This window comes from Colias eurytheme, chromosome 23 (genome assembly GCF_061535395.1).
Source record: "Colias eurytheme isolate Ceu_HAF_F1 chromosome 23, ilColEury1 Martin Lab GWU primary, whole genome shotgun sequence".
Taxonomy (NCBI): Eukaryota; Metazoa; Arthropoda; class Insecta; order Lepidoptera; family Pieridae; genus Colias; species Colias eurytheme.
In genome coordinates this window covers 6311244-6337707 of record NC_143002.1, presented here as the reverse complement: position 1 = coordinate 6337707, position 26464 = coordinate 6311244, and the positions used below count along the sequence as shown (strand labels likewise).

Below are 26464 nucleotides of genomic sequence, written 5' to 3'. Positions count from 1 at the left end.
AGTGCAGATGAGAACTCGAAAGTACTGGTAGAGATTTTTTACCCTTGTGTCCATGATTTTTGTACGGCGTTGCGGATTAAAAGCAGCATTCTAGGTACATCAATGCCGAAATTAATTACATTAAAATTTAAAACTTACCATCACTCCAGAAAGCATCACTCAAACATTTAGGTACAAACCTTGTAGAAATAGGTTAAAAATTTAAGTAGGTAAGTCCACGCATCAAAATGCTTCTAGGGACTAGGGTCATAAGCCTAGGTCATTGTAAATGTACTAAAACTTTAGTAGTTCTTGTGTGTAAGGTTTCCGGTGTGAGCGTGACCTAATTTTTGAGGAAAGCATGCTTCAAGTTTAGATTTAGGTTAGTTTTACGCAGTACACGCATAAGTTGAGCCAAAAAGGGTTGAACTTTTTAAAATATACAGTTTCGATAATGAGAACGTAATACGTGTCACTAAATTAGCTTAATATTTCTCGAATTTTTTCTCAATTAGGGTTCGAGAAAATACAATTCAAAATATTCAAATCTGAGGGTAGCAAAAAAATATCTAGTAATAAACTTACATTAACATTTTTCTTAATATGATCTTTTCTTACAATTTACATGCATTTAAAAATGTAAAAAACACATTTTTAATAGTTTTCACTAAATTAAATTTACTTACCAAACTAAGTTTTCCAGCATTGCGTGTTATATAAATGCTTACCTTTTATTATATTATTTTAAATTAAAAAACTTCAATACAAATTTATAACAACATAAAACTGATACAAAACGACAACGATTCCCGCCCTTGTTCCCGCCTATTCAATGCACTAGCGACATCTAGTGAAAATATTTCGAAACGAATGTAAAAGTGACACAACGCTTTGCAATCTTTAACACCTGGCATCTATAAATTGTATAAAGATAAACACGTTTTAAATAAATAATACTCTTAAAACCGTGCACAAATTAAATTAAATGTGATCAAAAATGTTTTGTCTTAATTTTGCTATTTATTATCTGTTTGAAAGAAATATGTTTTTGACGTATTCTATTGCATCTATAAAAACGTCAAAGTTTAATGTTGCTATATAAATTTTATTTCCCTATTTAATGGGGTGGTTAAGTTTTATTTTTTTTCTGGATTTTTACATACATATAATTAATACAGTAAAACAAAATAGATACATTTGTTAATATGCAACTAAAGCAATATATTTTAGAAGTAATGTGTATCTACTATTACTCACATTTAAACCATTTTTATATCGGATAAACTTTATGTGTATTTTAAAGATCTGTAATATAATATGCAAGATAACATTGAATAAAAAATTAAGCTAACGTAACATTCACAGATATGACGATGTGTGGAGTTTAACGTTTTGTGTTATGGGCACCCTGACAACTAGTACCGTACGGATTCTACACGACGCACGACTATTTTATACATTCGTAATAAGTTAACAAAACTCGTTGAAAATGCATTCATCAAGATGGTAGAGTCGTTGCAAATGTTTTTATTCCTTTTCAAATCAAAATACAGACGAAAATGTTCTTGGTTCTCGCCCTTTTTGTGTTCAGTTCTCATAGTGTTATTGTTTTGTAATGGTGTTCTATCAAGGTGTAGTGACCACAACTGTGTAAATGGTGTGTGTAGAAATTATACTTGCGTGTGTAATGAGGGCTGGCAGGGTCCTGAGTGCCAGCACTGCGGCGGGAAGATCAAGTACGTAGACCTTTCTTTACGTTTACTCGAAAATTTCGCTAGTTCAGTGACCTTATTTGACAGCCAGCATGCCCAAGTAGACTGCAAAAACATCAATACAGGATCATCCAATTATATACTTTGGCTTCGTTATTTCCTTCTGAGTGAACAAATAAAGGTCGTTACAGCTTTCTAGGTTAGATCGTGAGTTACGTATAGCATATAAAATGTATATCGTTTATATTTTTCTCGATATTCTAGCTGTAGTGCATTGCAGCTGATTGGCTTAACAATAAAGATTGTCCACAACTTTAATCTCCCTATGACACACTTTTAGAGTAATTTGAAGTATGACTTCACTAATGCAAAAATTATCTCGATTTTTTGCTCATTCGTAATTTTTGTTGGGATGAATATGTTGCATTCATAAATTAAACAAATATTCAAACTTGTTTAAATTGATATATTTCAACATGTTGAAATGAAAAATGTAATTTTGGTCTGTTAATACCTAGTAAATACTAATTAAGAGGTATTAGACTAGAATGATAATTAAATTACTAGAAGATAAACAACATATAAATTGTTATTGGTTTTCTTTTAACCTCTCAACCACCGAGTGGCCAGATCAGACTGCGACACAATAGATTTTCTATTGTGTCTGTGATTCCGGGACCTGATGGATTAAGATACTGTTTATACGTATTAATCACTTGCATAATCAAATCTTTAGAGATTAACAATCATTGGCAGGAAACTGGGTATTGGAATCTATACCAATATTATAAAGCTAAAGAGTTGTTTGTTCGTTTGTTTGACTACGCTAATCTCAGGAACTACTGGTCCGATTTGAAAAATTATTTTGGTGTCTAGCCCATATTTTATCAAGGAAGGCTATAAGACCAATAACAGCGGAGTCACGCATGTGAAACCGCGGGGCGCAGCTAGTAAAATATATATTTAAAACAATGAGATTATTGCTGAAGATATTAACCACACAATACATTAGATTGTAAAGTCTAGGCCATGGATTTGTATTTTACATAATCTCTTACTGTTCATCTATATATTATAATCTACTAGCTTACCGCCCGCGGCTTCGCCTGCTTTGACTTAAACCTAATAAATTATACAGGGTATAATCGTTAAGTGTGCACAGGTGATTATTCCGTAACTATTGCAGTGGGAGTGTTTGGTGTAAAATTTTTGGATATTTCCCGTTTTATTTTTAAAAAGTTATTGTTGTCATTTTACTCATTAGGTAAAGGGCTTTCGATATCAGTATAAAGTTTTTGATATCTGCAATAGTTACGGAATAATTGCCTGTGCACACTTAACGATTACACCCTGTATACTAAAATCTTCCTCTTGAATCACTCTTTCTATTAAAAAAAACCATGAAAATCTGTTGCATACAAAGGAACATAGGGAAATAGGGACAGAGAAAGTGACTTTGTTTTATACTATGTAGTGATTTTATACTAGCTTTCTGTCTGCGGCTTTGCCTGCTTTGTCTAAAACATAATAAATGATAATATACTAAAACCTTCCTCTTGAATCACTCTATCTATTAAAAAACCACATCAAAATCCATTGCATAGTTTTCAAAGATTTAAGATAAATTTTATTTAAGTAATTATTTGCATCCACAAAAACTACCAAACTAAAAACTGAAATTCATAATTATTAATACACTTAACACATACATCATTAGTATTATTTATACATAATTCACACATATAGTTACACCAAATGCAAATCAGCTTATTATTTTAGTTTTCCGATGGTAATGAATATCTGTGGGCATCTGTTAACCCATTGACCACCGAGCGGCCCGATCGGGCCGAGACACAATAGATTTTCTATTGTGTCTGTGATCCGAGGACTGACGGATTAATTCTCTGTTCCGTTTAATTGTTTAGATAGTGTCAAGGTGTGTCAGTGTTCTGTAATAGAATACTGTGTGACAGATTAAAAATGTAGATTATATTCATAATTATGGAACTTATTGTTGTGTCATGTGATACAGTGATGTTGTTATTACATATGGATGAATAGCTGTGCTCCACGGTTTTACCCGCAGTGCTCAGCTCCTATCGGTCTTAGCGAGATGATATATAGCCTATAGCTTCCTCGATAAATGGGCTATCTAACACGGCTAGAATTTTTTAAATCAGACCAGTAGTTCCTGAGATGTATAGATGTTTTTCAAATGGTCGAGATAGTTTATAATTACACAACAAGCTTTCCTCCCGCAGCTTTGTCCACTTGGTCTAAAACTTAACAAATTATTCACTAAAACTTTCCTTGAGAATCACTCTATCTATTGAATTATAATCCCATCAAAATCTGATGCGTAATTTTAAGGATCTAAGTACACAGACACACATATGGTGGAAAGCAACTTTGTTGAATACTATGTAGTTATTAGTTATTGTAAAGAATATTTAATAATTGAAAGGGAACTATTACTATTGCAAAATGTTGCTAGTCTTCAAATAAAGTCCATTTGAACCAATAAATAAAGCAACAAACAGTGGATCTAAAGTATCAGCATCATCCTTTCTTTTTTTATGTCAGAGCAAGCAAAGCGGCAGGTGGGCCGTTAAATGTTAAATGGTCACCAGCGCCCATAAACACTTGTAACACTAGAAGTGTTACAGATGCTTTGCTGACCTTTTATGGACAAATAAGCTCCTTTCTTGAAGGCCTCAATGTCGTAGTTGTTCGGGAACACCGTCCTCCATAGTGTTTCTACTAAAGCAATGTTATGAAATGAAATGAAAATAAGTTTATTATTTTATTTATTTATTTATTTATTTCATTTATTTCAGATAAAGTATCCATATAATTGTTAGTAAAATGGCCTTAAAAACTATGTTAGTATTACAATTCTATCTAATATTAAAAACAATCTTATATCACAACCTGCTTGAGACATGGATTTTGACCCAATGTCTCAAGACATTGGTATCCCATCTGTCCACAAATACAATTATGGTCATATGAAAAAAGAGACACAATTTAGTGTTAGTAAAAAAGGAGCTTAAAAATATACGTATGCCATAATTAGGCCAACCGCTCAGTGTGTCATCACTGTTATTAATACAAAATGTTACCAGTGTTCAAATATGTAATCTTCCACTGCCCATTCCAGGCTGACAGAACCGACGGGCATCATAACAGACGGTGCTGGCAACTACAGCGTCAGCACGCAATGCTCCTGGCTGATATCTCCCCCGTGGCTCGGGCCAGGGCCGCCAGCTATACGCGTGCGGCTCGAGAGCTTCGCGACGGAGTGCGGGTGGGACCACATGTATGTGTATGACGGGGATAGTGTTAGGGCTGAACGGTTGCTGGCTGTTTTTAGGTGAGTGAGTGTTTATAGAGAACTGTAGAATATCTATACTAATATTATAAAGAGGAAAGGTTTGTATGTATGGTTTTCACGCATAAACTACTGGACCGATTTTTATGAAATATGGCACAGATAATCTTTAGACCCTGAGAAAGAACATAGGCTTTTCAACTTATAATCTCTATTTTCAGCGGCGTCCTTGAAGAAGGCGAGTCCGGTTGGAGCCGACAAGTCATAGCTCGTTCTGGCAGTGTGCTGATACATTTCTTTTCAGACGATGCGTACGCTATGGAAGGCTTTAATGTCACGTACGCAGCGTATTCGTGCCCGTCGAACGATCATCGCACTAATTGTTCTAGTGAGTTTTATGAATCATCGGTTTTTTATTATTTTAGACGGATTTATTATACATCAAGGACTTGCATTTGAGTTAAGTTGAATACCAGATGAGCTAGCAATTTATAGTAGAATTAGGACTTCTAAAGAGATAGTTTTATGAGTAGAGATAGTTTTAATAATATTAAATAAAAAACTCCTTAATATCATTTTTTCAAATTCAAGATTATGAAGTTCTTATACTTATGTAATAATTATTTCATTAATAAAAACAACAAATCATTAAAATATATTTAAAACAACATTAATGAATCAATATTTATTGATATAATTGTTTGTTTTTATCAACATATTATGTCATTTAATATTATTATCAGTTCTTTTACTACTACGACATCCATTTGTTTTGTCTATACACAATATTATAATTTTATTCATTTAGGACCGATTTTTCAATGCTTGGATAAAACTTATTCGTCGAATAATGTATTAAACTACCATTTTAAAAACATAGGTATTCTAATTGCCCGTATTTGACAGTTTACGTTACATTTTAATATTATCGTGTAATACTTTATTAGAAATAAGTTTTAACCACGGATTGAAAAATCAGCCCTTATTCAAGCAACCAGAACTCATTTTGTTAGTAACAATTAATAACTTAAAAATTATGTTAGTGAAAATAATACAATTTATTATGACTAATAGGAATGCACTCCACTGCTACAATACTATCAATGAAGCAGACAGTTTGCAGCAGTGGTTTACAAAGAAGATAGATTGTCATTTTTATTTTACTCAACAATTTCTTAACCGATGTAATATAGGTTATATTTCGTTTGTTTTTATCGAATGGGCGGCTGATTTTGAATGATAATAACTAAATGATAATAATTTTTTGATGTTAAAGATATTCATTTGTAAATTTTGCAGATCATGGTGAATGTGAAGAAGGTATTTGTCGTTGTGAATCTGACTGGATAGGAGTGGCTTGTGATCAGCCTTTATGTCCTGGTATGTTATATTTATGTGTTTGATTTATGAACTGACATGAAAAAACCTTTTTATTCACATAATTGTTTACATTTTTATGGAGCATTTTTTTAAATTACCACAAAGTCAAATTCAAAAAAAAAATTATATATTTTATTTTATCTCAAAAACATAAGAAATACGGATTCTAGCAATAAGATGTTATTATTGTTAATTCGGTAATTCATAGATATAAAGTTAAATGTATATTTAAATTTTCCTGTGACATATTATGTATATTTTTATAAATAATAGGGAGTTGATGTGACTTACTAATCTGCATGTTAATACTCGCGCTTAAGTATTAATAGTGATATATTTTCATAACGCCCTTTATTTTACTATTATGAAATCTCCTTATCTTTTTAATTAATAATTTCAAATTTAATAAATTAATTTTCTATTACAGACAATTGCAACGCCCAATACGGCGCCGGGCATTGCACGCGCGACGGTTGCTCTTGCACGCCTTCGCGCCGCGGGCTGAACTGCAGCCGCGACGCTTCGCTCGCTTCGTGGGCGTGGGGCTGGCGGGAGCGGGGCGAAGGCGGGGAGTTACCGGTAGACCCGCCGCCGCCCGCAGCAGGACACCAGCTGCTTGAGTATGGGGATGATTTGTTGCGCGTGGGCGGCGAGACCTTCGCGCCGGCTGAGTTTGTGTATAGGTATATTGTGTGTCTGTTAGGTTTAATAGAATAATTTATTATTATTGTGTCATTTACGTTTATTATAGATATTCATGTTCATTATTTGTTGAATGTATTATTAATGGAAAATATTGTTTATTGTACACCATAAATACAATTTAGAAAACTAAACAAAAAATAGGTATTATTCAAAATGTACAAAGGTTGGAAGTGCATTATAATATTGTTTGAAAATTTACTAAAAAATACTTTTTTATACATTATAAGTAAGTTATGCTGTGAAATGTGTTATAACTTCTTCGATATAACATAATTTTATACAGGGTGTCCCAAAAAGTAGTGATGAACGGAAGCTGGGAGGTAGAGGACCTAGAGGGCTATCCGAATCACCCCCATGTATGTTATGCGATTTTTCGTATTTTCGGAGTTATGACGTTTTTTCAATTTTTCACCTATCGCCGAGTACGATGATATTTTCACTCATGGTGACGTCAACGAAAATCTCTGTGTGAAAATCTCTGTGTGAAAATATCATCGTACTCGGCGATAGGTGAAAAATTGAAAAAAACGTCATAACTCCGAAAATACGAAAAATCGCATAACATACATGGGGGTGATTCGGATAGCCCTCTAGGTCCTCTACCTCCCAGCTTCCGTTCATCACTACTTTTTGGGACACCCTGTATATGTTATTAATAAATTAAACAGTTCAAGTAATCCACTAAAACGGTGATAAATATAAATAAATATAGTTTTCTTTAACAATTTCTCATCCTATATTCCTATACACAATGTATCCTACATACATATAAATATAATATTTATTATTACAGATACAAAACAGCCAAGCGTGAGTGGGTTGCAATGGAGGCGAAAGGCGAGATACCGGCGCTACGATTTGCGCACTCTGCTATTATTTATGGCAATGAGATCATTGTGTATGGTGGGGTGGTTGCGTCTGATGAACCAGATAGAGGGTGAGAGATTTATTTATCAATGATTATATAATTGACTTCAATCTTGATTGGTCAGTTATTACAAAGTGAATAGCAGGCATTTGATTAAGTAATTATTAGTATTAGTAAAAAATTACCTGAGTATAATTATGTTTGCAGTGTCAGTTTTAATTGAGTGATTATACTCATATTTATATATTATAAACTTATACCTAAAATTTAGAGAATGTAAGAAACGATTGTATGACATTAAAAAATATATATTGTATTTGTAATTTTTATGTACATCCAAGCAAAAAATTATAGCACCAAGTTCTTTTTATGATTATATTGTCTTCTCTTTCCGATAAAAAACAAATTTTTCTCCGTAGCGGAGGCCTAGCCGGCGTCGAAGGGCGCGGGGGTGAAGTTACGAACGAGGTGTGGCGCGGGCAAATAGATGTGACGCACGTGACGTGGCGCAATGTGACCCCCACCACGTGCTCGCCGCACAGGCAGCCGCCCTTCAAGCATTGTGGTAAGGGAAACAAGGAAAAACCCCTGTTTTTCCCTGAAACAAGAACACCCCTGAAAAAAGGGGATAAAAAGACAAAAAAATCACAAAAAAAGTGGCTTCATTATTGGAAAACTACGGGTTTTGCCTCGGGTAATATATGTTATTGAAGTAAAAAATGAGGTTCGGTGAGGGCTATTGCGATTATAAATTCGTTAAAAATACATTGCACAAAATACCCAGTGACAATCAAGTCTATGCGATGCGAGCTTTTTAGAGTTGATGGCAATAAATATTTCACAAAAAAACGAGGTGTCGCCTGCCACAATACTTGCCAATACTAAAAAAAGGTTAACTAAGTATATATATCGGTGGTAAATGTTAAAATATGTAATGACGTTTCAAAAGTGCTTCTAAAAGAAGTCTAACTGAATAAATAAATGTTTGAGTTTGAGTATATACATATTATAGTCTTTATTGTAATAATTCCAGGTGGATTGCACCTATCCGGACACACAGCACTTTTCGTCCGTCTGGGCAAAACTAAGAAACCAGTGATGTTGGTGTTCTTCGGTCATTCACCGCACTATGGATATATGCATCTTGTACAGGTGATTATTATTGAAAATACGATTTTATTAAACCGCATATTCATAGTAAACTATAGTTAGGGCGACCGTACACGGACTGCTCTAGCGGTCGGTCGTTGACTGCTCGAGCTGTCGCTACAAACCGCGCAGTTGACGGCTTGAAGCGGTCGCGACTGCTCGAGCGGTGAATAAATGTTTATAATTCACCGTGTCACCGGTCTCAACTGCTTGAAGCGGTCCGTGTACGGCCGCCCTTAGTAATGTTGAGCAACAGTTGATCAACAATTTGCTGGAAACGGATTGGCGTGAAAGGATGCGGGTTCGAGTCCCGCCTAGTGATCGATTCGATCGATTTTTTTCTATTCTTTATTAATAAATAAAACCAAGCTTATTGGCATTATTTTAAGGATCACAAAACTTAACGAAAATAAACTTCAACAAGAGAATTAACTTGTTTTCTATTAGTAGTTAACAATTTTAACTGAAATAAACTTGTTTTAGGAGTTCTACATAGACGAGGGGGTGTGGTCAGTGTCCCAAACGAGGGGTTGGCCGGCGCGGGCCGGGTTCGGTCACACGGCCGTTTTTGACCCGCTTTCAAAAAGGGTGTATGTACATGCTGGTCTAGTGTCCGAGTCGGAGGCTACGCAGGTGATTTTTTGTACTTTTTTGAAAAAAAAAAGATTGAGGTCTTTTTTTTTTTCAAAAAATTTTCTCAACTTTTTGTTACCATATTTATTGGGAAATAGATGAGATGAGAGGAAAATATTTGAAGCTGTAAATTTCATGCAAGTTTTTACTTGCATGAAATTTTATCGAAAAATCCAATCAAAATGATGATATTATTTTCCATAATAAAATTAGTATTTAATATTTATTTATTATTATTTTACAGGCGCCATCAGCGTCTCTATACGAGTATGAAATAGAGACGCGAATATGGCGGCCATTGCCGAATGCGCCTACGCCGAGATATCTACATTCCGCTGTTTTTTTGTCGCCAGGTAATGTTTGTTTTTATCTTATCTTAATATATATATATATATACATATTATATATATATATATATATATATATATATATATATATATATATATATATATATATATATATATATATATATATATATATATATATATATATATATATATATATATATATATATATATGTTCGGAATAGATAAAATAATTAAATGGTCACACTGATGCGGAACGCGATGTATTCAATAGCAGTCTATCGGTGTCCGCCAACCGCGCCGCTAGCGTGAAGTCGTGTATTTAGTTTGTATCGGCTATCTCGGAAGTTATTTACGCGCGCATTGGAGCGTGTCGTCGATTGTTTTACGTGCTGAACACGTAGTAAATTAGTAAATCAGCCCGCGGAATTGTTAATTGTACTTTTATTGATATTAGTAATAACGCGCTGACCGCGAGTTTTATGTGACAAGTGAAGGACGACGGTAATGGCGTCGCAGCGTGCCTGGCAGCAGTGGTGACAATACACATCGTAAATTGTCTCTTTTGCATTATCTTTTATTATCTATTATTCCCGTAAATATAGTTTTTCCTCCCCAAAGGGTACCCTATTGTTTTGACTAATTGACTGACCGACACACCACATATTATGTGCAGTTTATGTTCTACGCAACGTGGGAATCTCAGGTATGTACCTATGTTTGAATCCAACTATTGTTAGTGTATAATGGTAGCAGAGCGAAATAAATAACATACATAATTCGTACGTATACACAGAGTGGTTCGCCGACCACTGGGTTTTTTGGGTATACGTAACAATATATATAAATCTCGTGTCACAATGTTTGTCCTCAATGGACTCCTAAACCACTTAACCGATTATAATAAAATTCGCACACCATGTGCAGTTCGATCCAACTTGAGAGATAGGATAGTTTAAACATGTAGGTACCACGGGCAAAGTTGGGGCGGACCGCTAGTTTATTTTATGTTGAAGGCATTTTTTGTTGGGATCTCTTTTCTAAGGCATTTTTAATTATTAATTTTTGATTAAATTAACTTAACTACTTTGTTTATTTTATTAAAAGGGATCCGTTTATTCTTTTAAATTTATTTTTAAAATGGAATGAAAAATCAACTTTAGCGAAGTTCATAATTATTTTGATTTATTGTTTTTCTGGTATTTCAATTAAATTGTATTTCTCTGTAAGTGATTCAAATATAATCAGTTGCAAAATAAATGTCTTTAACAGTTAAATTGCAACATTTATGAGAAAGAGATACGAGAGTTTATTTGTAACTTTTTTTTGGTTATTCCTTTTGCGACGGTAATCCTGAAAGAATAGAATAAATTCTATCGCTCTGGTGGCTTACGGGCTGAGTTTGTCAAGCATCTGCCCCGGATTGTCGCAAAAGGATGCGGGTTTGAGTCCCGCCTCGTGATCGAATTTTTTCTATTTTTATAAATTTATATTTATAAAGACTTTTATTTGACTGCCATAAAAATATCAAATTCAAGAGATACCATCATTTCTCAACTCTTTTTTGCCCTCTTTTATACCATACTAGATTTCCGCCCGCGGCTTCGCCCGCGTTTTCAAAGGAAAACCCGCATAGTTCCCGTTCCTGTGGGATTTCCGGGATAAAACCTACCCTATGTGTTAATCCAAGTTACCTTCTATATGTGTGCTAAATTTCATTGTAATCGGTTCAGTAGTTTTTACGTGAAAGAGTAACAAACATCCATACATCCATACAAACTTTGGCCTTTATAATATTAAATAAAATAGAATAGGATATACATACCAATATATTATTTCAGGTGTAATGCTAGTGTTCGGTGGCAATTCACACAACGATAGTGCAGTGGCGACGGTGTCTAATCCCGCTAGTGCTAAGTGCTTCTCTGGAGCCGCTATGTTGTATGATGTTAGGTAAGTTTTTTTTTTTATTTGTTTTAAAGGGATTGGCGTTACCAACATTGGCATTGTATTGATACTATTCCAGTTTTTTTTTGAAAATGTTAAATTAAATATTTAAGCATGCAGCAGGTTACTGATGAATATTCGCAATTTTTTGTAAGTTATTTTGTAATTGCTCAACTAAAAAATTATGTTACAGAAAGCTACCGTATCTTGACTAAGACAATAGTTTAGTTAAGTTTTTACCACAGTTTCTGGGGTGAACTACACTATTTTACTCAAACTAGAATTTATAATTTTTATCACATGTTTAAGTCCAAAATAATCTAAAATATTATCTTTTTAATTATTTATCCATTAATTAATTTCGTAATTAATGTATTTCCAGATGTGGTGTATGGTTACAAGCTCCGAGTGGTCCGTCATCCGCTAGAGTGGCGAGTGCGGCCACGCTATTGCCACAGACAGACAGACGAACAGCTATAATATATGGGGGGTGAGTTATATGAGTGTCCTTAATCAAAAACAAAAAAAAAAGAGCGTGTGTGCCGAGCACACGTGTCAGAAGTGAAACTTCTTTGGCAATATTCAAAGATACCAAAATCGACGCCGTACTCAATGATGGGCATTGCCATGACGCGACCTTGAAATTTTACTCTCAACGCGCCTATAGAAACATCACTTTGAATTATGGATTTTTCTTTCAAATTATATTCATTTAAAAAAATGTAAAGTGTCATTTTTGTTTAGTATCGTAATAAGTTATATTAGTGGTAGTGTTTTTTTACAACATTATTGTCAAAATCGTTATAATCTAATACATATTATAAAGGCGAAAGTTTGTAAGGATGTATGGATGTATGGATGTATGGATGTATGGATGTTTGTTATTCTTTCACGTAAAAACTACTGAACCGATTACAATGAAATTTAGCACACATATAGAGGGTAACTTGGATTAACACATAGGATAGTTTTTATCCCGGAAATCCCACGGGAACGGGAACTATGCGGGTTTTCCTTTGCAAACGCGGGCGAAGCCGCGGGCGGAAATCTAGTACTAACTATAGTAGAGCCATTTTAATAGGCAACATTTGACAGTTCAACAAAATTCAAGAACGTAACCTAGTAACGACGACATAGAATAACATGATATTTCGTTTTGTTAGAACTGCACATTTGCTTAACTTTTTTCAATTACGACTACATATTTATAATAATAATGACCGATACAAGCAATTTTAAGATTTCATTTTACTGATAAAACCATTCTAAACATAATATACAATTTCTGAATTGAAGAACTGACGTCACTACAATTTTGTGTCAATAAACCTTTTTTCTTTTTAAATACCAGAGACGTTACTCTAAAAATCGAAATTTGACATCTAGAATCGAATGCATTGATTACTTGTGAATAAAAATCATCATAAATTAATAAATTCGATTGACAAATGTTTCAAATCCGTATCGATTAATTCACTTTAATCGATGTTTTTAAGCAGGTTACCTCTCTTCGAAGATAAAATTGATAGACGTCAAATGTTGCCTATTAAATTGGCTCGACAATAATGTGATGAAACATAAAATTTGGTTCTTAACTACTCAAAATATATATTCTGTCGCATATAAAATTATATTTTTGTGAATTCGTCTACATTTGATCGTTGTATGAAACAAAATATGTTTTCTTCCTCATTATTTTTATTTTTTCTTCCAGTTTCGACGGCCGTCTCCGTTCCGACGCGTTAACTTTCACAGTGGGCGAAAAATGTTCGACACGCACAGACGAAGCCGCGTGTTTAAATACTGCGCAATATGGAAACGCTTGTGTGTGGAAATCAGCGGATAGTCTGTGTGTCGCTGTGAGTTCGTTTTTTATTGAAATTATGAAAAATTTTTTTGGTATTATTTTTCACTAGCTGTTCCCCGTGGTTTCACCCGCATTGCTCCGCTCCTGTTGATCTTAGCGAGATGATATATAGCCTTCCTCTATGAATGGGCTATCTAACGCCGAAATAATTTTTCAAATCGGACCAGTAGTTCCCGAGATTAGCACGTTTAAACAAATAAACAAACTCTTCAGCTTTATAATATTAGTATAGATTTATGAATAAATGAGGATTTTTTGGTATTTTTTTATTAAAAACTAATTAGGAGCGCGTATAGACGAAGCCGCGTGTTTAAATACTGCGCAATATGGAAACGCTTGTGTGTGGAAACCGGCAGATAGTCTGTGTGTCGCTGTGAGTTTGTTTTTTATTGAAATTAGATATGTCTTAGCGAGATGATATATTATAGCCTATAGCCTTCCTATATACATGTGATATCTAACACCGAAGGAATTTTTCAAATCAGACCAGTAGTTCCCGAGATTAGCGAGTATAGATTTATGAAAAAATACGGATTTTTTGTTATTTTCTTTTTATTTAAAACTAATTAGGAGCGCGTATAGACGGAACTGCGTGTTTAAACACTGCGCAATATCGAAACCGGCGGATAGTCTGTGCGTCGCTGTGATTTTGTTTTTTTATAGAATGTATGAAAAAATGCCGATATTTAGTTGTTTTTTGTTTTGAAATATAGTTTGAAATGTTACGTTAAACTAAAAAACATACCGGCCGAATTGATAACCTCCTCCTTTTTTTTGAAGTCGGTTAAAAATGAAACAAATAATTTAATGAATTTGTGTTTAATTTCAGATTGAGGAAGTTGGTTGGAAAGAGTCATTCGATAGTTCTGTAAAGGCTTGCCTCGCTCCACCTGTTTTTGGTAAGTGTGTTTTTATCAATTGTAAGAAAATAATGTGCTTAACACAATTTATTGTATAAAAATATGTTTGCTAATTGGAAGTTAATGATTTTTAGGCATTATGTTGTTAAATAAACAATAGTGTCATATGTTACGTGTTGTAACATGATCTGTTGTTGTTAGGTAAACCATCGTGTTGTATGAATTATGTTGTTACACAAATAATTGTGTTATATGTTACGTGTTGTAACATGATCTGTTGGGTTACAAGCTATAAGTTGTTACATAAACCATCGTGTTGTAGGCATTATGTTGTTACATAAACAATTGTGTTATGTGTTACGTGTTGTAACATGATCTGTTGTGTTACATGCTCTAAGTTGTTACATAAACCACCGAACATATTTGGATGAAATTTGGTGGAGCGATAGCTTGAGATAAGAGAAAGCACATAGGATAGGTTTGATCCCGAAAATCCCACGGGAACTATACGGATTTTTCTTTGACAACGTAGGTGGAGCCCACAGACATAGATAGACTACGCAAGTACCGCGATCTGTATGAAAACCAAGCGTGTCATATTTTTTGTACTGACCTTGACGCGTTATGACGTCACGAGCGCTTTTTAGTGATGGTAATTTCATTTTACGCTAAATCGATTAGGACGCCACTCGCGCGGCGATTCTAGTATCGTCCTATCCCATCGAAGTAAATCGAAAGAAATCAGATCAAACTAGATCTATGTCTAAGAGGTAATTAAATAAATGAATCGTAATCGATTACTAAATCGATTCAAGACAGAAAAATGATAATTACCATAGACAGAGGAATGATAAAATAAATTTATAAACCTTTTAATATTCTAACAAGTAAACTAATGTGTTTTAGCTTTTTCTTACATATGCCCATTGAGTTACCGTGTACTACGTACTAGAGAGGCCATCGAAAGAAAGTAATGAAACTGTTAATCAATCAATCTTTATGTCCCGTTGCATCAATCCATTTTTCTTTTATGTTCGGGTTACTTGGAAAACTGAAAAAACAAACATAGTCTAAGCAATAAGGAGTTTTCTTAAAACCTCCCAAGATGACACTTTAACTAATGGCGTCCATGTCATAATATTTATTTTGAGTACCTTTGTATTAAAATACTTAAAAGTTCTAGGTCAAGTCGTATTAAATGACAAAAAAATCTATGCCTTTTTTTCTGAAAAATTGCTCCTTCAAATTATCATTTTTCTGTTCGATTATAAAATCGATTAGAATCGAGAACTGTTGCATCTAATGAACATCACTAACCACAAAATTGGACAGAAAAATGAGAACAGAAAAATGAGAAGACGCTATTCATTGCTTGTTATCATACGACTCGATCTTTACCGTGCCAAGTAAAAGCCGCAATGTATTCCGAATCATTTCGTATGATTTGGTATCCGTGTTTGTCACGATCGTTTTTCACAGATATTCTTTATTTGATTTTAAAATAAATAGTGCATATTCTGATTAGAAAATTACTTACCGGTGGAAGGAAACATCTCTGCTAACTCGGCCACTCACAGCTGTGGAGTTTCTACAGTTTATAACGGCGCAATTCGGTATTTTACTTTATTCAGCTTCACGTCTTTCCTTAGCGAACTGCAAGCGCGGACTGAGTGTAGGCCAGCGTCAAGTAAGTTTCATTAACATAGTTTGGACACGGGAAGTACATACACTCGCTTAGTCTATCTTGATACATGTCTGTGGTGGAGCCGCAAGCTGAAAGCTCGTGTTGTATTCTCTTTTTTTATTTCTATTTCTATCGCTACATAGTATAAAATAAAGTCATTTTCCGCGGTCTGTGTATACTTACGTCTTTAAAATTATGCAACAGATTTTGATGTTTTATTTTTATTTTTGTAATATCTTGTTGCGAAGCTATAATTAAAATTATTACAATTAAAATTATTTAGTTTTTTTATATGCTGTTTTTCTGTTTTTAATAATAGAACATGTTGTGTGGTCGTAGTAATTTTTGAACTTTGTTATATTAAATCATGTATGATTGTTATGTTCTTATAAAAATAAAAAAAAGACGGGTTGCACTCCGGGAGTGCCGGCAGAAGTGAAAACTTGATTATTAACGTTGAGCATGTTTGATATCCATCCGTCTTACGCTTTTTCGATCAGGTCACGTGTCCTGACGCGAGTTTAAGATTTTATACCCATTACAGAAAAAGTGCTCAACGCCGCTAAAGAAGTTTTCACTTCAATAATTAAGTTTTGACGCACGCAGATGAGCGTCGCTGCAGTACGGCGGAGTCGTGCGAGTCGTGCGCGGCGGCCGGCTGCGCGTGGTGCGGCGCCTGCGTGCCCGCGCCGCTGCACTGCGCGAGACACAAGCACCAGGTGAGCAAGTGACACGTGACACGGGCGCGTGACACGTGTCACGGGCGCGTGACACGTGTCACGGGGAGTAGTGCCACGTGATACGGGGAGTCTGGTGGGGTGCGGGGCGCGTGACACGCGACGCATGGCATACAGAGAACGTACGAGGAGCGAGTGATGGGTGTTGCTTGCTTGTAGATTTGTGATGGGAGATCCAATGCGTTTCAAAAATAATGTGATTTGAGCTGCGTAGTGTTATGACGTCATTACTGTTAAACCAAAAAAAATGGGTAAGATAGGTTAAATGCAACTCCGATGTGATTAAATCACCATTCCTTCCACAGAAGGCAATAATACGTTTTACATTGCCCCAAACACTTTAAATTTCCCACATCAATACACCTAACACTATCACTAGCGTCCACCACTTAAACACTTTCACACACACATCAAAAAGAGCGTGTATACCGAGCACACGTGTCAGAAGTGAAACTTCTTTGGAAAGATTCAAAGATACTTACTCAATGACGTGATGATATTTCCATGACTTGACCTTGAAACTTTAATCACGCAATCAATTGACACGCCTAAATAACTTCAAAAAAAACACTAACACACACTTCAACACTTTCACACACACACACACACACACAAACCTTCATCTAATCTACCTAAACTAAAGAATTATACAATAATTTCCAGATGGCCGTAACAGTAGAGGAGTGCGGTCCGAGCGGGGTGGGGGGGGAGGTGTGCGGGCGGTACCACTCGTGCGCGGCCTGTCATGCGCACCTACATAGACATCCGCATGTGAGTGTTTTACAATAGGCATGACGACAGTATCAATAAATGATCGAATTAGTGTTTTTAAGGGAAAATATGTATATAATAAATAAATTAAAATAGTGACTTAGAAATATTTAAAACATTAATATTAATGAGAATATCAATAAAATAAAACATTGAAATTCTGCAGTCGGCCATTTTGACTGAAACACTCGTGACGTCACGCTTTGGTAAACAACTTCACGTCAGGTGTGTTTTGTAATTTTCGTTGCTAAGATTATGTTGAGAAGACTATAGAGTGACGTCACGCCTACGCCATGACACCTGTGAGCTGTTTTAGCACAGTTAATAAATATTTTTTTTGAAAATGGCTTTTATCTTGGTTAAATTTAAGAATATTACAGATATAAAGGGTTTTTCTTGTATAGTAAACGTATGCGCACATTATGGAAGAGGATTTCCAAATCTTTCGTCACGCCTATTATTCTACTAAAACTTTATTGGAAGGCATGTTTAGCAAGGTAATGACGTCATTAATTTGACAAAATCTCAAATGAATTTTTATTGATATTGATGCGATGTGTTGATTTTTGTTTGTCATCGGTGTATATTTATTAGGTGGATGAATTTTAGTTAAAATAACTGTTTTTATCACATTAATATGTGTAATGCTTGATAAAAAACAATCGCATATATTTTTGTACCTATGTATTTGTTGTCACTAAATCGAAAATATAATAGCATAAATTTTGTAACAAGAAATAAAAGTTAAAATTTCAACCTTACAATATGGTAAGACTCTTTCAAACATTTTCTGACAACAATAATTGACATTTCGGTATTTACAAGTAAAAAATGTATATTTTAAACAGGGTACAGAAGAGCTGAGCCAGCGTGCATGTTACTGGGATTACGACTCGGTGAAATGTCGCCCCGCTAACACTACGACTGATATAAGGTAATTTGTTTGTTTAGAATTTGGTCCTTCAAGTCGGATTTATAGTTTGTTGTATATCGTAATAATTTAATTGATTGTAATTGATTTTACTTTCATGTTTAATATATAACTTTGATTAATAGTATGAATAATCTCAAGACCTTCTGGTTCGAATTCCAATTTTTGTTATGTGAATTTCAGCGTCATTACAAAATTTTGCAAAAAATGCGAAAGAATATGTATTACGACGAAGTTATTTCAGCTAGTGTATTATGTAAACTGTTTTTTTATTGCTATTCGGTACTTTCGGTTGTCTTTGTTTGCATGTCTCTCAGGAGCGTTGAAAGTGATATTTTATATAAGAGTTTTTTTTTAAATTATGTAAGATGATTTTCTTTTTCAGGAGCGTCGCAAGTGCGGGAGGGGGATGTAATGCTGCGTGCGCAACGCTAACGACATGCGCTAATTGTACCGCCGAAGAGTGTATATGGTGCGCGTCCACTGGACGGTGTGTTGATAAGGTGTGTGTTTTAATTGTTTTGATGTAATGATGCAAATTTTTAATATTTTAGGTACTTTAATTTGGGTTTTTACTCGACTGGTAATGAAACTAATGTTTTTCGAGTTAATGTTTCTTTTGCACGCTCAATAGATCAAACTGCTAAACGGATTTTGACGTGTAATCATCAGAATTATTGTGCTAGTGATATTGGCTACATGCATGTTTTTATAATCATATTGTTTTCGCTGTCACTATTTTTATTTCTTAACCTCACTATTGCGCTGATACCAGTTATTAAAACTTATTTATTTTTCTTGTCTAACCGTATATTATAATTCTGCACAGAACGCATACGGCGCGTCGTTCCCGCTCGGCGGTTGCCGCGCCTGGTCAACCAACGGTTGCGGCGCCGCCACAGCTACATCGGGTGCACATGCTGGCGGTTGCGGCGCGCACTTATCCTGTGCATCTTGTCGCGCGGAGCCCGCGTGCGGCTGGTGTGATGACGGTGCGGGGGGCGGGCGGGGCGCGTGCCTGCCGGGCGGGGAGCGCCGCCCGCACCACCCGCACGTGTGTCCGCACCGACGGTGAGTGCGCGACTGATGGCGTGCGGCCGGGGCGATGCTGACGTCACCAGGGATACTTGAACGGTGTGACGTCATGCGTGGTACTTGACAAAGAAAAATGAAACTAGGGTGAACCACAGCGTGTGCGTCATGTGGCTCCGGTGTGAGGTGACCACTGACACTCGATAGAGCACGAATGTGGGTACCCGCTAAAATATCTGCAAATGCAGATACTGCATATGTACTTGCAACATTTTTAATTTATAACTACCTATTAACAATATTCTATTTTATTTTTCAAATTTTTTTCTTTGTATTAACAAGTTGGTCCTTCGAGTTATCGCTAGTTTTGTCCACCAGGTGGCACTTCACGCGCTGCCCGCTGTGCCAGTGCAACGGGCACGCGGTGTGCGACGGCGCGGCGCGCTGCGTGCAGCCGTGCGCCGCGCGCGCGCTGGGCCCGCACTGCGACACGTGCGCGCCCGCGCACTGGGGCTCGCCGCTCAACGGGGGCGCGTGCCAGCGTGAGTAGCGTGTGTGTGTATGTACGTGCGCCGCGCGCGCGCTGGGCCCGCACTGCGACACGTGCGCGCCCGCGCACTGGGGCTCGCCGCTCAACGGGGGCGCGTGCCAGCGTGAGTAGCGTGTGTGTGTATGTACGTGCGCCGCGCGCGCGCTGGGCCCGCACTGCGACACGTGCGCGCCCGCGCACTGGGGCTCGCCGCTCAACGGGGGCGCGTGCCAGCGTGAGTAGCGTGTGTGTGTATGTACGTGCGCCGCGCGCGCGCTGGGCCCGCACTGCGACACGTGCGCGCCCGCGCACTGGGGCTCGCCGCTCAACGGGGGCGCGTGCCAGCGTGAGTAGCGTGTGTGTGTATGTACGTGCGCCGCGCGCGCGCTGGGCCCGCACTGCGACACGTGCGCGCCCGCGCACTGGGGCTCGCCGCTCAACGGGGGCGCGTGCCAGCGTGAGTAGCGTGTGTGTGTATGTACGTGCGCCGCGCGCGCGCTGGGCCCGCACTGCGACACGTGCGCGCCCGCGCACTGGGGCTCGCCGCTCAACGGGGGCGCGTGCCAGCGTGAGTAGCGTGTGTGTGTATGTACGTGCGCCGCGCGCGCGCTGGGCCCGCACTGCGACACGTGCGCGCCCGCGCACTGGGGCTCGCCGCTCAACGGGGGCGCGTGCCAGCGTGAGTAGCGTGTGTGTGTATGTACGTGCGCCGCGCGCGCGCTGGGCCCGCACTGCGACACGTGCGCGCCCGCGCACTGGGGCTCGCCGCTCAACGGGGGCGCGTGCCAGCGTGAGTAGCGTGTGTGTGTGTGTGTGTGTGTGTGTGCGTGGGCGTGGGCGTGTGCTGTGTACACCACAGAATACATAATAGTAGCCAAACGCTACAGAACGGACACTCCACCTCCCGCCAAAATTAAACACTTACCTCACTCCGCACGATCAGTCTATTAGATGGCCCGCATTTTTTCGTAAGGACGAGACGCAACGAAGATTAATCAAATTGACTTCAAGTAATTTTATCATTTTGGATTTGTGAGTATCGTCTTTCGTAGAAAATGGTTAGATATTGTGCTGTTTACGGATGTATTTCATCAGAAAAACGCTATATTTCTTTACGCTAGTCACAATTAATGTGCGAACCCTACAGCGTTAACACACACATTTGCACTGTCTACAGTGTGACTGTCAAAACGATAATTTTGTATGGAGTGTCCGGGGTGTGGTGTACACACGCGCCCAGTCACGCATTACGTCCGAAAGAACGCGCGTGTGTGTATGTATGTACGTGTTAAGGGCGGCGCGTGCCAGCGTGAGAAGTGCGTGTGTATATAAACAGAACTGATATAAGAGCAAAATACTATGTAATCTAACTAAGAATGGCGGAAGCCATTCTTTTCGTTGATACTAAACGTCATATTAATAAATTTATTTATTTTCACATATTTCCTCGTCACAAATGAACAATCAACTTATACATTATCAATACAAATCATTATTGTGACATCATAGCTATTATTCAAAAGAATTAACACATGAAGTTCATTTCCTATTTATTATGTTAACATAATATCATAAAATGTGAAATTATGTTTATTATTCGATTATCGACTGACCGGTTGGCTTGGATGGAAGTGGTCCTGCCTTTCAAGCCAGAGGTCGTGGGTTCGATTCCCACCCGGGGCAAATATTTGTGTGATTAACTTAGATGTTTGCTCTGTGTTTGGGTGTTAATCTTATATATAAAAATGAATCGCAAAATGTGTTGGTAAGCGCATAACTCGAGAACGGCTGAACCGATTTCGATAATTCTTTTTTTATTATATTCCTTGAAGTACGAAGATGGTTTTTATGTAGAGAAAACGTAAACATGTACCACGGGCGAAGCCGGGGCGGACCGCTAGTTATCTATATAAGTATTTATTTAAAATTATGTATGTATGTTTATCAGCCATCTGGTTTCCATAACACAAGCGAAAGCTTAGTATGGGATCATATCGTGCCGTGTGTGAAAATTGTCCTTAAATATTTATTTATTTATTCTGTTCCAGCGTGCGAGTGCAACGCGCAAGCTGTATCGTGCGCAGCGGATACGGGTCGGTGCTACTGCAGCACCAAGGGGCTGGCGGGTGATCGCTGCGACAAGTGCGACAACACCAACCACTACCACGCGGACCTGTACAACAAGGGATGCTATTGTATGTGGGGATTTTATTTTTTGAGTAAAAAAAAAGTTTTTGGGTAGAAGAAAATTTGTGGCTTTTGGTGGGCCGTTTTGAATATGTTTAAAAATAGTTATGTAATATTTTGACAACTAAGTATTTAAAATTAGAAAGAAAAAACCTTTTCAACTGACTGACCTTTTTAAATGACTTTCGTAACGTTTTAGATTTTTGATACCTATTTCATTAATATCAACACGATTATTTTCTAGTGTTTGATTTTACGCGAGTATGTAACGTTTATAAATTAAAGATTTTAACGGATTTTAAACGCGATTTATTCGTTATTATATTATCAACCTTTCAAAAACCGTTAAAATCTTAATTTTTTTAAATAACACGATTATCAAAAAAACAGCAAACAATGAATTAATGTATGTATTGACAGATGATCTCGCCGTGGACTACCAGTTCACATTCAACCTGTCCAAAAAGGAGGATCGTCACTTATCAGCGATCAACTTCCGGAACGCGCCGGTCAAACCGGATGTTGACGCGGATTTCAGTATCACGTGCTCTGCGCACGCGCGGATGAATCTCACGGTTCGAACTCGTGCCGATCCAGCGGAACGGACGCTGTTCAGTGATGTTAACTGCACCAATTTTAGATACAAGTGAGTGCACACACATATACACACACAAGTAAACTCATACACAACACACGCACATACCAAAATTACATTATTCTACTAGTTAAGATGAAATTTAGTGTCTTAAAAACAAAAACTTGCATGCACACACAAATACACACTAAAAATTAAAAAGTATATTTACTAACTTTAGATATAAATGCATGATCCTTTTTTTAAGTGGGGAAATCTTGCATAGATAACCACGGCCTCCACGGGAAGGGGCCGTGGGTTATGTCGGATTCCTACCGACCAAAACCCCACTGTGTTCCGTCAAGCCGCATCAACGACAGGGCCACGGGTATAGGTAGAATTCGTCCGTGACATAAATGCATGATCCTGCGAAATCCTTTATTTTATATCTCCTGTAAGCGGTCTTAAATAATTTCCTCTTCCTTCCCAAATCCGTATTAAATGATGATACAGTTATCGTTTCGTATTGTTAGCAACTGTGTTTGCATGATACATATTTATACCCCGCGGTATATAAACTTGTCAATTGTCATAAAACTTTGGCCTTCTATTAAACTATTCTGTAATGCCCTTAACCCACATTAAAAGGACCAAAACGCCCCCTGCTCAGTTAAAAATGTTAAAACACCCCTAACTTGTATTAATACCGTATTATATTGTTCAAACTAGCCTTCAACCCGCATTATATTGGTCCATATATATACGGGGGGGTATCTTCACCTTTACAAACAACAAAAAATAATCAGTCGCAGACCGTTCCAATACAGATTCGCGAAATCGGAGCACGCTTTCGGCGTAGAAGACAACGTCACACTGACCACGTTCTTCGTGTACGTGTACGACTTTAGACCCCCGCTGTGGATACAAATATCGTTCTCGCAGTACCCTAAGTTGAATCTGCAGCAGTTCTTCATTACTTTTTCGTCGTGCTTTCTATTGCTACTGCTCGTTGCGGCTGCACTGTGGAAGATTAAGCAGGTGCGTGTCTATTTTTGGTGTAATTTTTGAGATTTTGCCCGCTTTTTTCGTTGTACTATGTGTCATTTTTTTGTGGATTATTGATTTAAGCGTAAATAAAATACTATAATTATTATTAAGGACTAGCTGTGCTCCGCGGTTTCACCCGCATTGCTCCGCTCGTGTTGGTCTTAGGGTGATGATATATAGCCTACCACGATAAATGGGCTATCTAACACCGAAAGAATTTTACAAATCGGACCAGTAGTTCCTGAGATTAGCGCGTTCAAACAAACAAACAATCTCTTCAGCTTTATAATATTAGTATAGATATTTGCGTACTGGAAGTTACTAATAGTGTTTCTGTTTAGTAATACTTCAAACATTAGAAATTAGAATATGTTGTATTTTTTTGCTATTTATAATATTTTGAAAAGTTAAAGTGAAAAAATAGAAATACATATTTCAATATAAGGTCTGCTGACCATATGTTTATATACCAACTCATATTTTCTTTATTACTTTAGTAAGTTGAAATAATCAATTAATCGATTCTTCTTACAAATTTATTTTTAATAAATTTCAGAAATACGACTTATACAGAAGAAGACAGCGGCTATTTGTCGAAATGGAACAAATGGCGTCGCGTCCCTTCAGCCAAGTGTGTGTCGAGCTTGAGAGGGGAGGGGCTGGTGAGTATTTCTTCCTGTTTCGATTATATGTGCTAATTTAATTTTTATGTCATTAACGTTTATGTATTTGTTTATTTTTTGAATATAGATAGCTATATACTCACATAAAAATTTCAAATGTGATTCCAACGTACAAGCACGTTTTCTTAACCTGCTGAAAAAAATGTGTGAAAAATGTTGTTATTTAATCTAAATCAGCTACGTATATCGTGTTGTTTCTTAAACTTTTCGTTACTTTTTTCACGTTCTGTGTTATCTTAATCGGTTACGTATATTGTTTGATTTAATATTTATTTAAAATTTACTCAACTTTCCTACTTGTCGTGTGTGTACTTCTATCATGTCGTGTGTATAATATCGAATTGTGCCTATGTATGTTATCCAAAGTATAATGTTGTGTACAGGCAGCGGTGTCTCCGCTCCAGTGGTGCTGGAGTTTTATCTATTTCCACATAATCAACCTTGTTATAATGTTGTGTAAATGTAATATTGTGTGTATGTTGTATTCAATGTGTGTATCATATTGTTTAAAACTCAAACATTTATTTATTCAATTAGACTTCTTCTATAAGCACTTTTGAAACGTCATTAGGTACATATTTTTAACATTTACTACCGATTCGGAAAGCAGTATCTACGGAGAAGAACCGGCAAGAAACTACATAGTTGCTCTTTTTAATCATGTCAGTTTTTTTTACAAATTACATATGTAACATCATATATTATAGTAATATGCCAAAGAACTGTCCTGTGGTTTTTACGCGACAATCCTTCATGGGTTTTTATCGTCCATATATTCCTTAATACTGTAATAGGCTCTCTGAACTAGTACATTTTTTATATAAGTTTTAAATTTAGAACTACTAAACTCTTTATTAATGTTTGCGTGTGTATGTCTAGTGAGATATAATGTTGTGCACAGGCGGTGGTGTCCCCGCCCCAGTAGCACTAGAGCCGTGCCGCTGGGGCCGCGCCGCAGTGCTGTCACTGCTGGTGCGCTTGCCGACCGGCGGCACGGGCCGCGCGCCGCCGCTGGGCGGGCTCGCTGTGGCCTCCGCGCTTGTCACGCTCGGTCACCACGAACGGGACCGGTGAGTGACACGTGACATACATACATACAAGTAGTCAAGTACAGTACGATTCAAACTTAATGGTGATTCGAAACATCGTACGTTCCGATGCGCAATACGCAATGCACCTACCATAGTCAATAACCAAACATTTTAACCATATTCTACACTTCAAATGTGCGTCATACTGAAATATGCACACCGCAAATGAAATATGTTTTACATATCTGCACGCAGTGACCATGGCAGAAAAAGGCACCCTACACTCTCTTATCAAACCAAAGAAAACATACTTCACAACGATATTATAATACAAAAGTACACGTATACAATTACATACTTATATTTGTATTTTGAAAAAAATAAAATGTCAATGGAATATTTGTAAAAAATTATAAATTTGTCAATAGAGTATTTTGCTGATCTCAAAATTTATGTTACCTTAATATAATCTAAATCAACCATTTTCATTTCAGGCCACGGAACCACAACCAGTGTAAATAA

At 37.0% G+C, this 26464-nt stretch overlaps 2 protein-coding genes across 2 annotated transcripts in view; one reads left to right on the top strand and one right to left on the bottom strand.

Moving 5' to 3' along the window:
* Positions 1-16491, bottom strand: part of LOC149898356 (uncharacterized) — a 313253-nt gene extending 296762 nt beyond the window's left edge. Inside the window, exon 1 of the mRNA XM_090115369.1 lies at positions 16274-16491. The gene's annotated coding sequence lies outside the window, so the exon portion shown is untranslated. The remainder of the gene's footprint in view (positions 1-16273) is intronic.
* dsd (attractin-like protein dsd) lies at positions 1388-26464 on the top strand. The gene is made up of 26 exons (XM_090115283.1): positions 1388-1715; positions 4852-5064; positions 5244-5410; positions 6322-6402; positions 6830-7085; positions 7901-8044; positions 8395-8540; positions 9009-9127; positions 9608-9757; positions 10002-10110; positions 11904-12015; positions 12392-12499; positions 13724-13868; positions 14706-14775; positions 17027-17139; positions 17821-17928; positions 18777-18862; positions 19245-19362; positions 19689-19930; positions 20270-20433; positions 22469-22615; positions 23028-23253; positions 23994-24219; positions 24785-24890; positions 25813-25981; positions 26437-26464. The coding sequence occupies exons 1-26, from the start codon at positions 1483-1485 to the stop codon at positions 26462-26464; spliced, it is 3786 nt and encodes a 1261-aa protein (XP_089971409.1). The 5' UTR covers positions 1388-1482.

Bases quoted from the DNA above. Each gene is read 5' to 3' on its own strand.
- dsd (XM_090115283.1), top strand. From the start codon at position 1,483: ATGGTAGAGTCGTTGCAAATGTTTTTATTCCTTTTCAAATCAAAATAC. The intron at 5,411-6,321 runs GTGAGTTTTATG...TAAATTTTGCAG, and splicing joins TCATCGCACTAATTGTTCTA to ATCATGGTGAATGTGAAGAA. The intron at 24,891-25,812 runs GTGAGTATTTCT...TGTTGTGCACAG, and splicing joins GCTTGAGAGGGGAGGGGCTG to GCGGTGGTGTCCCCGCCCCA.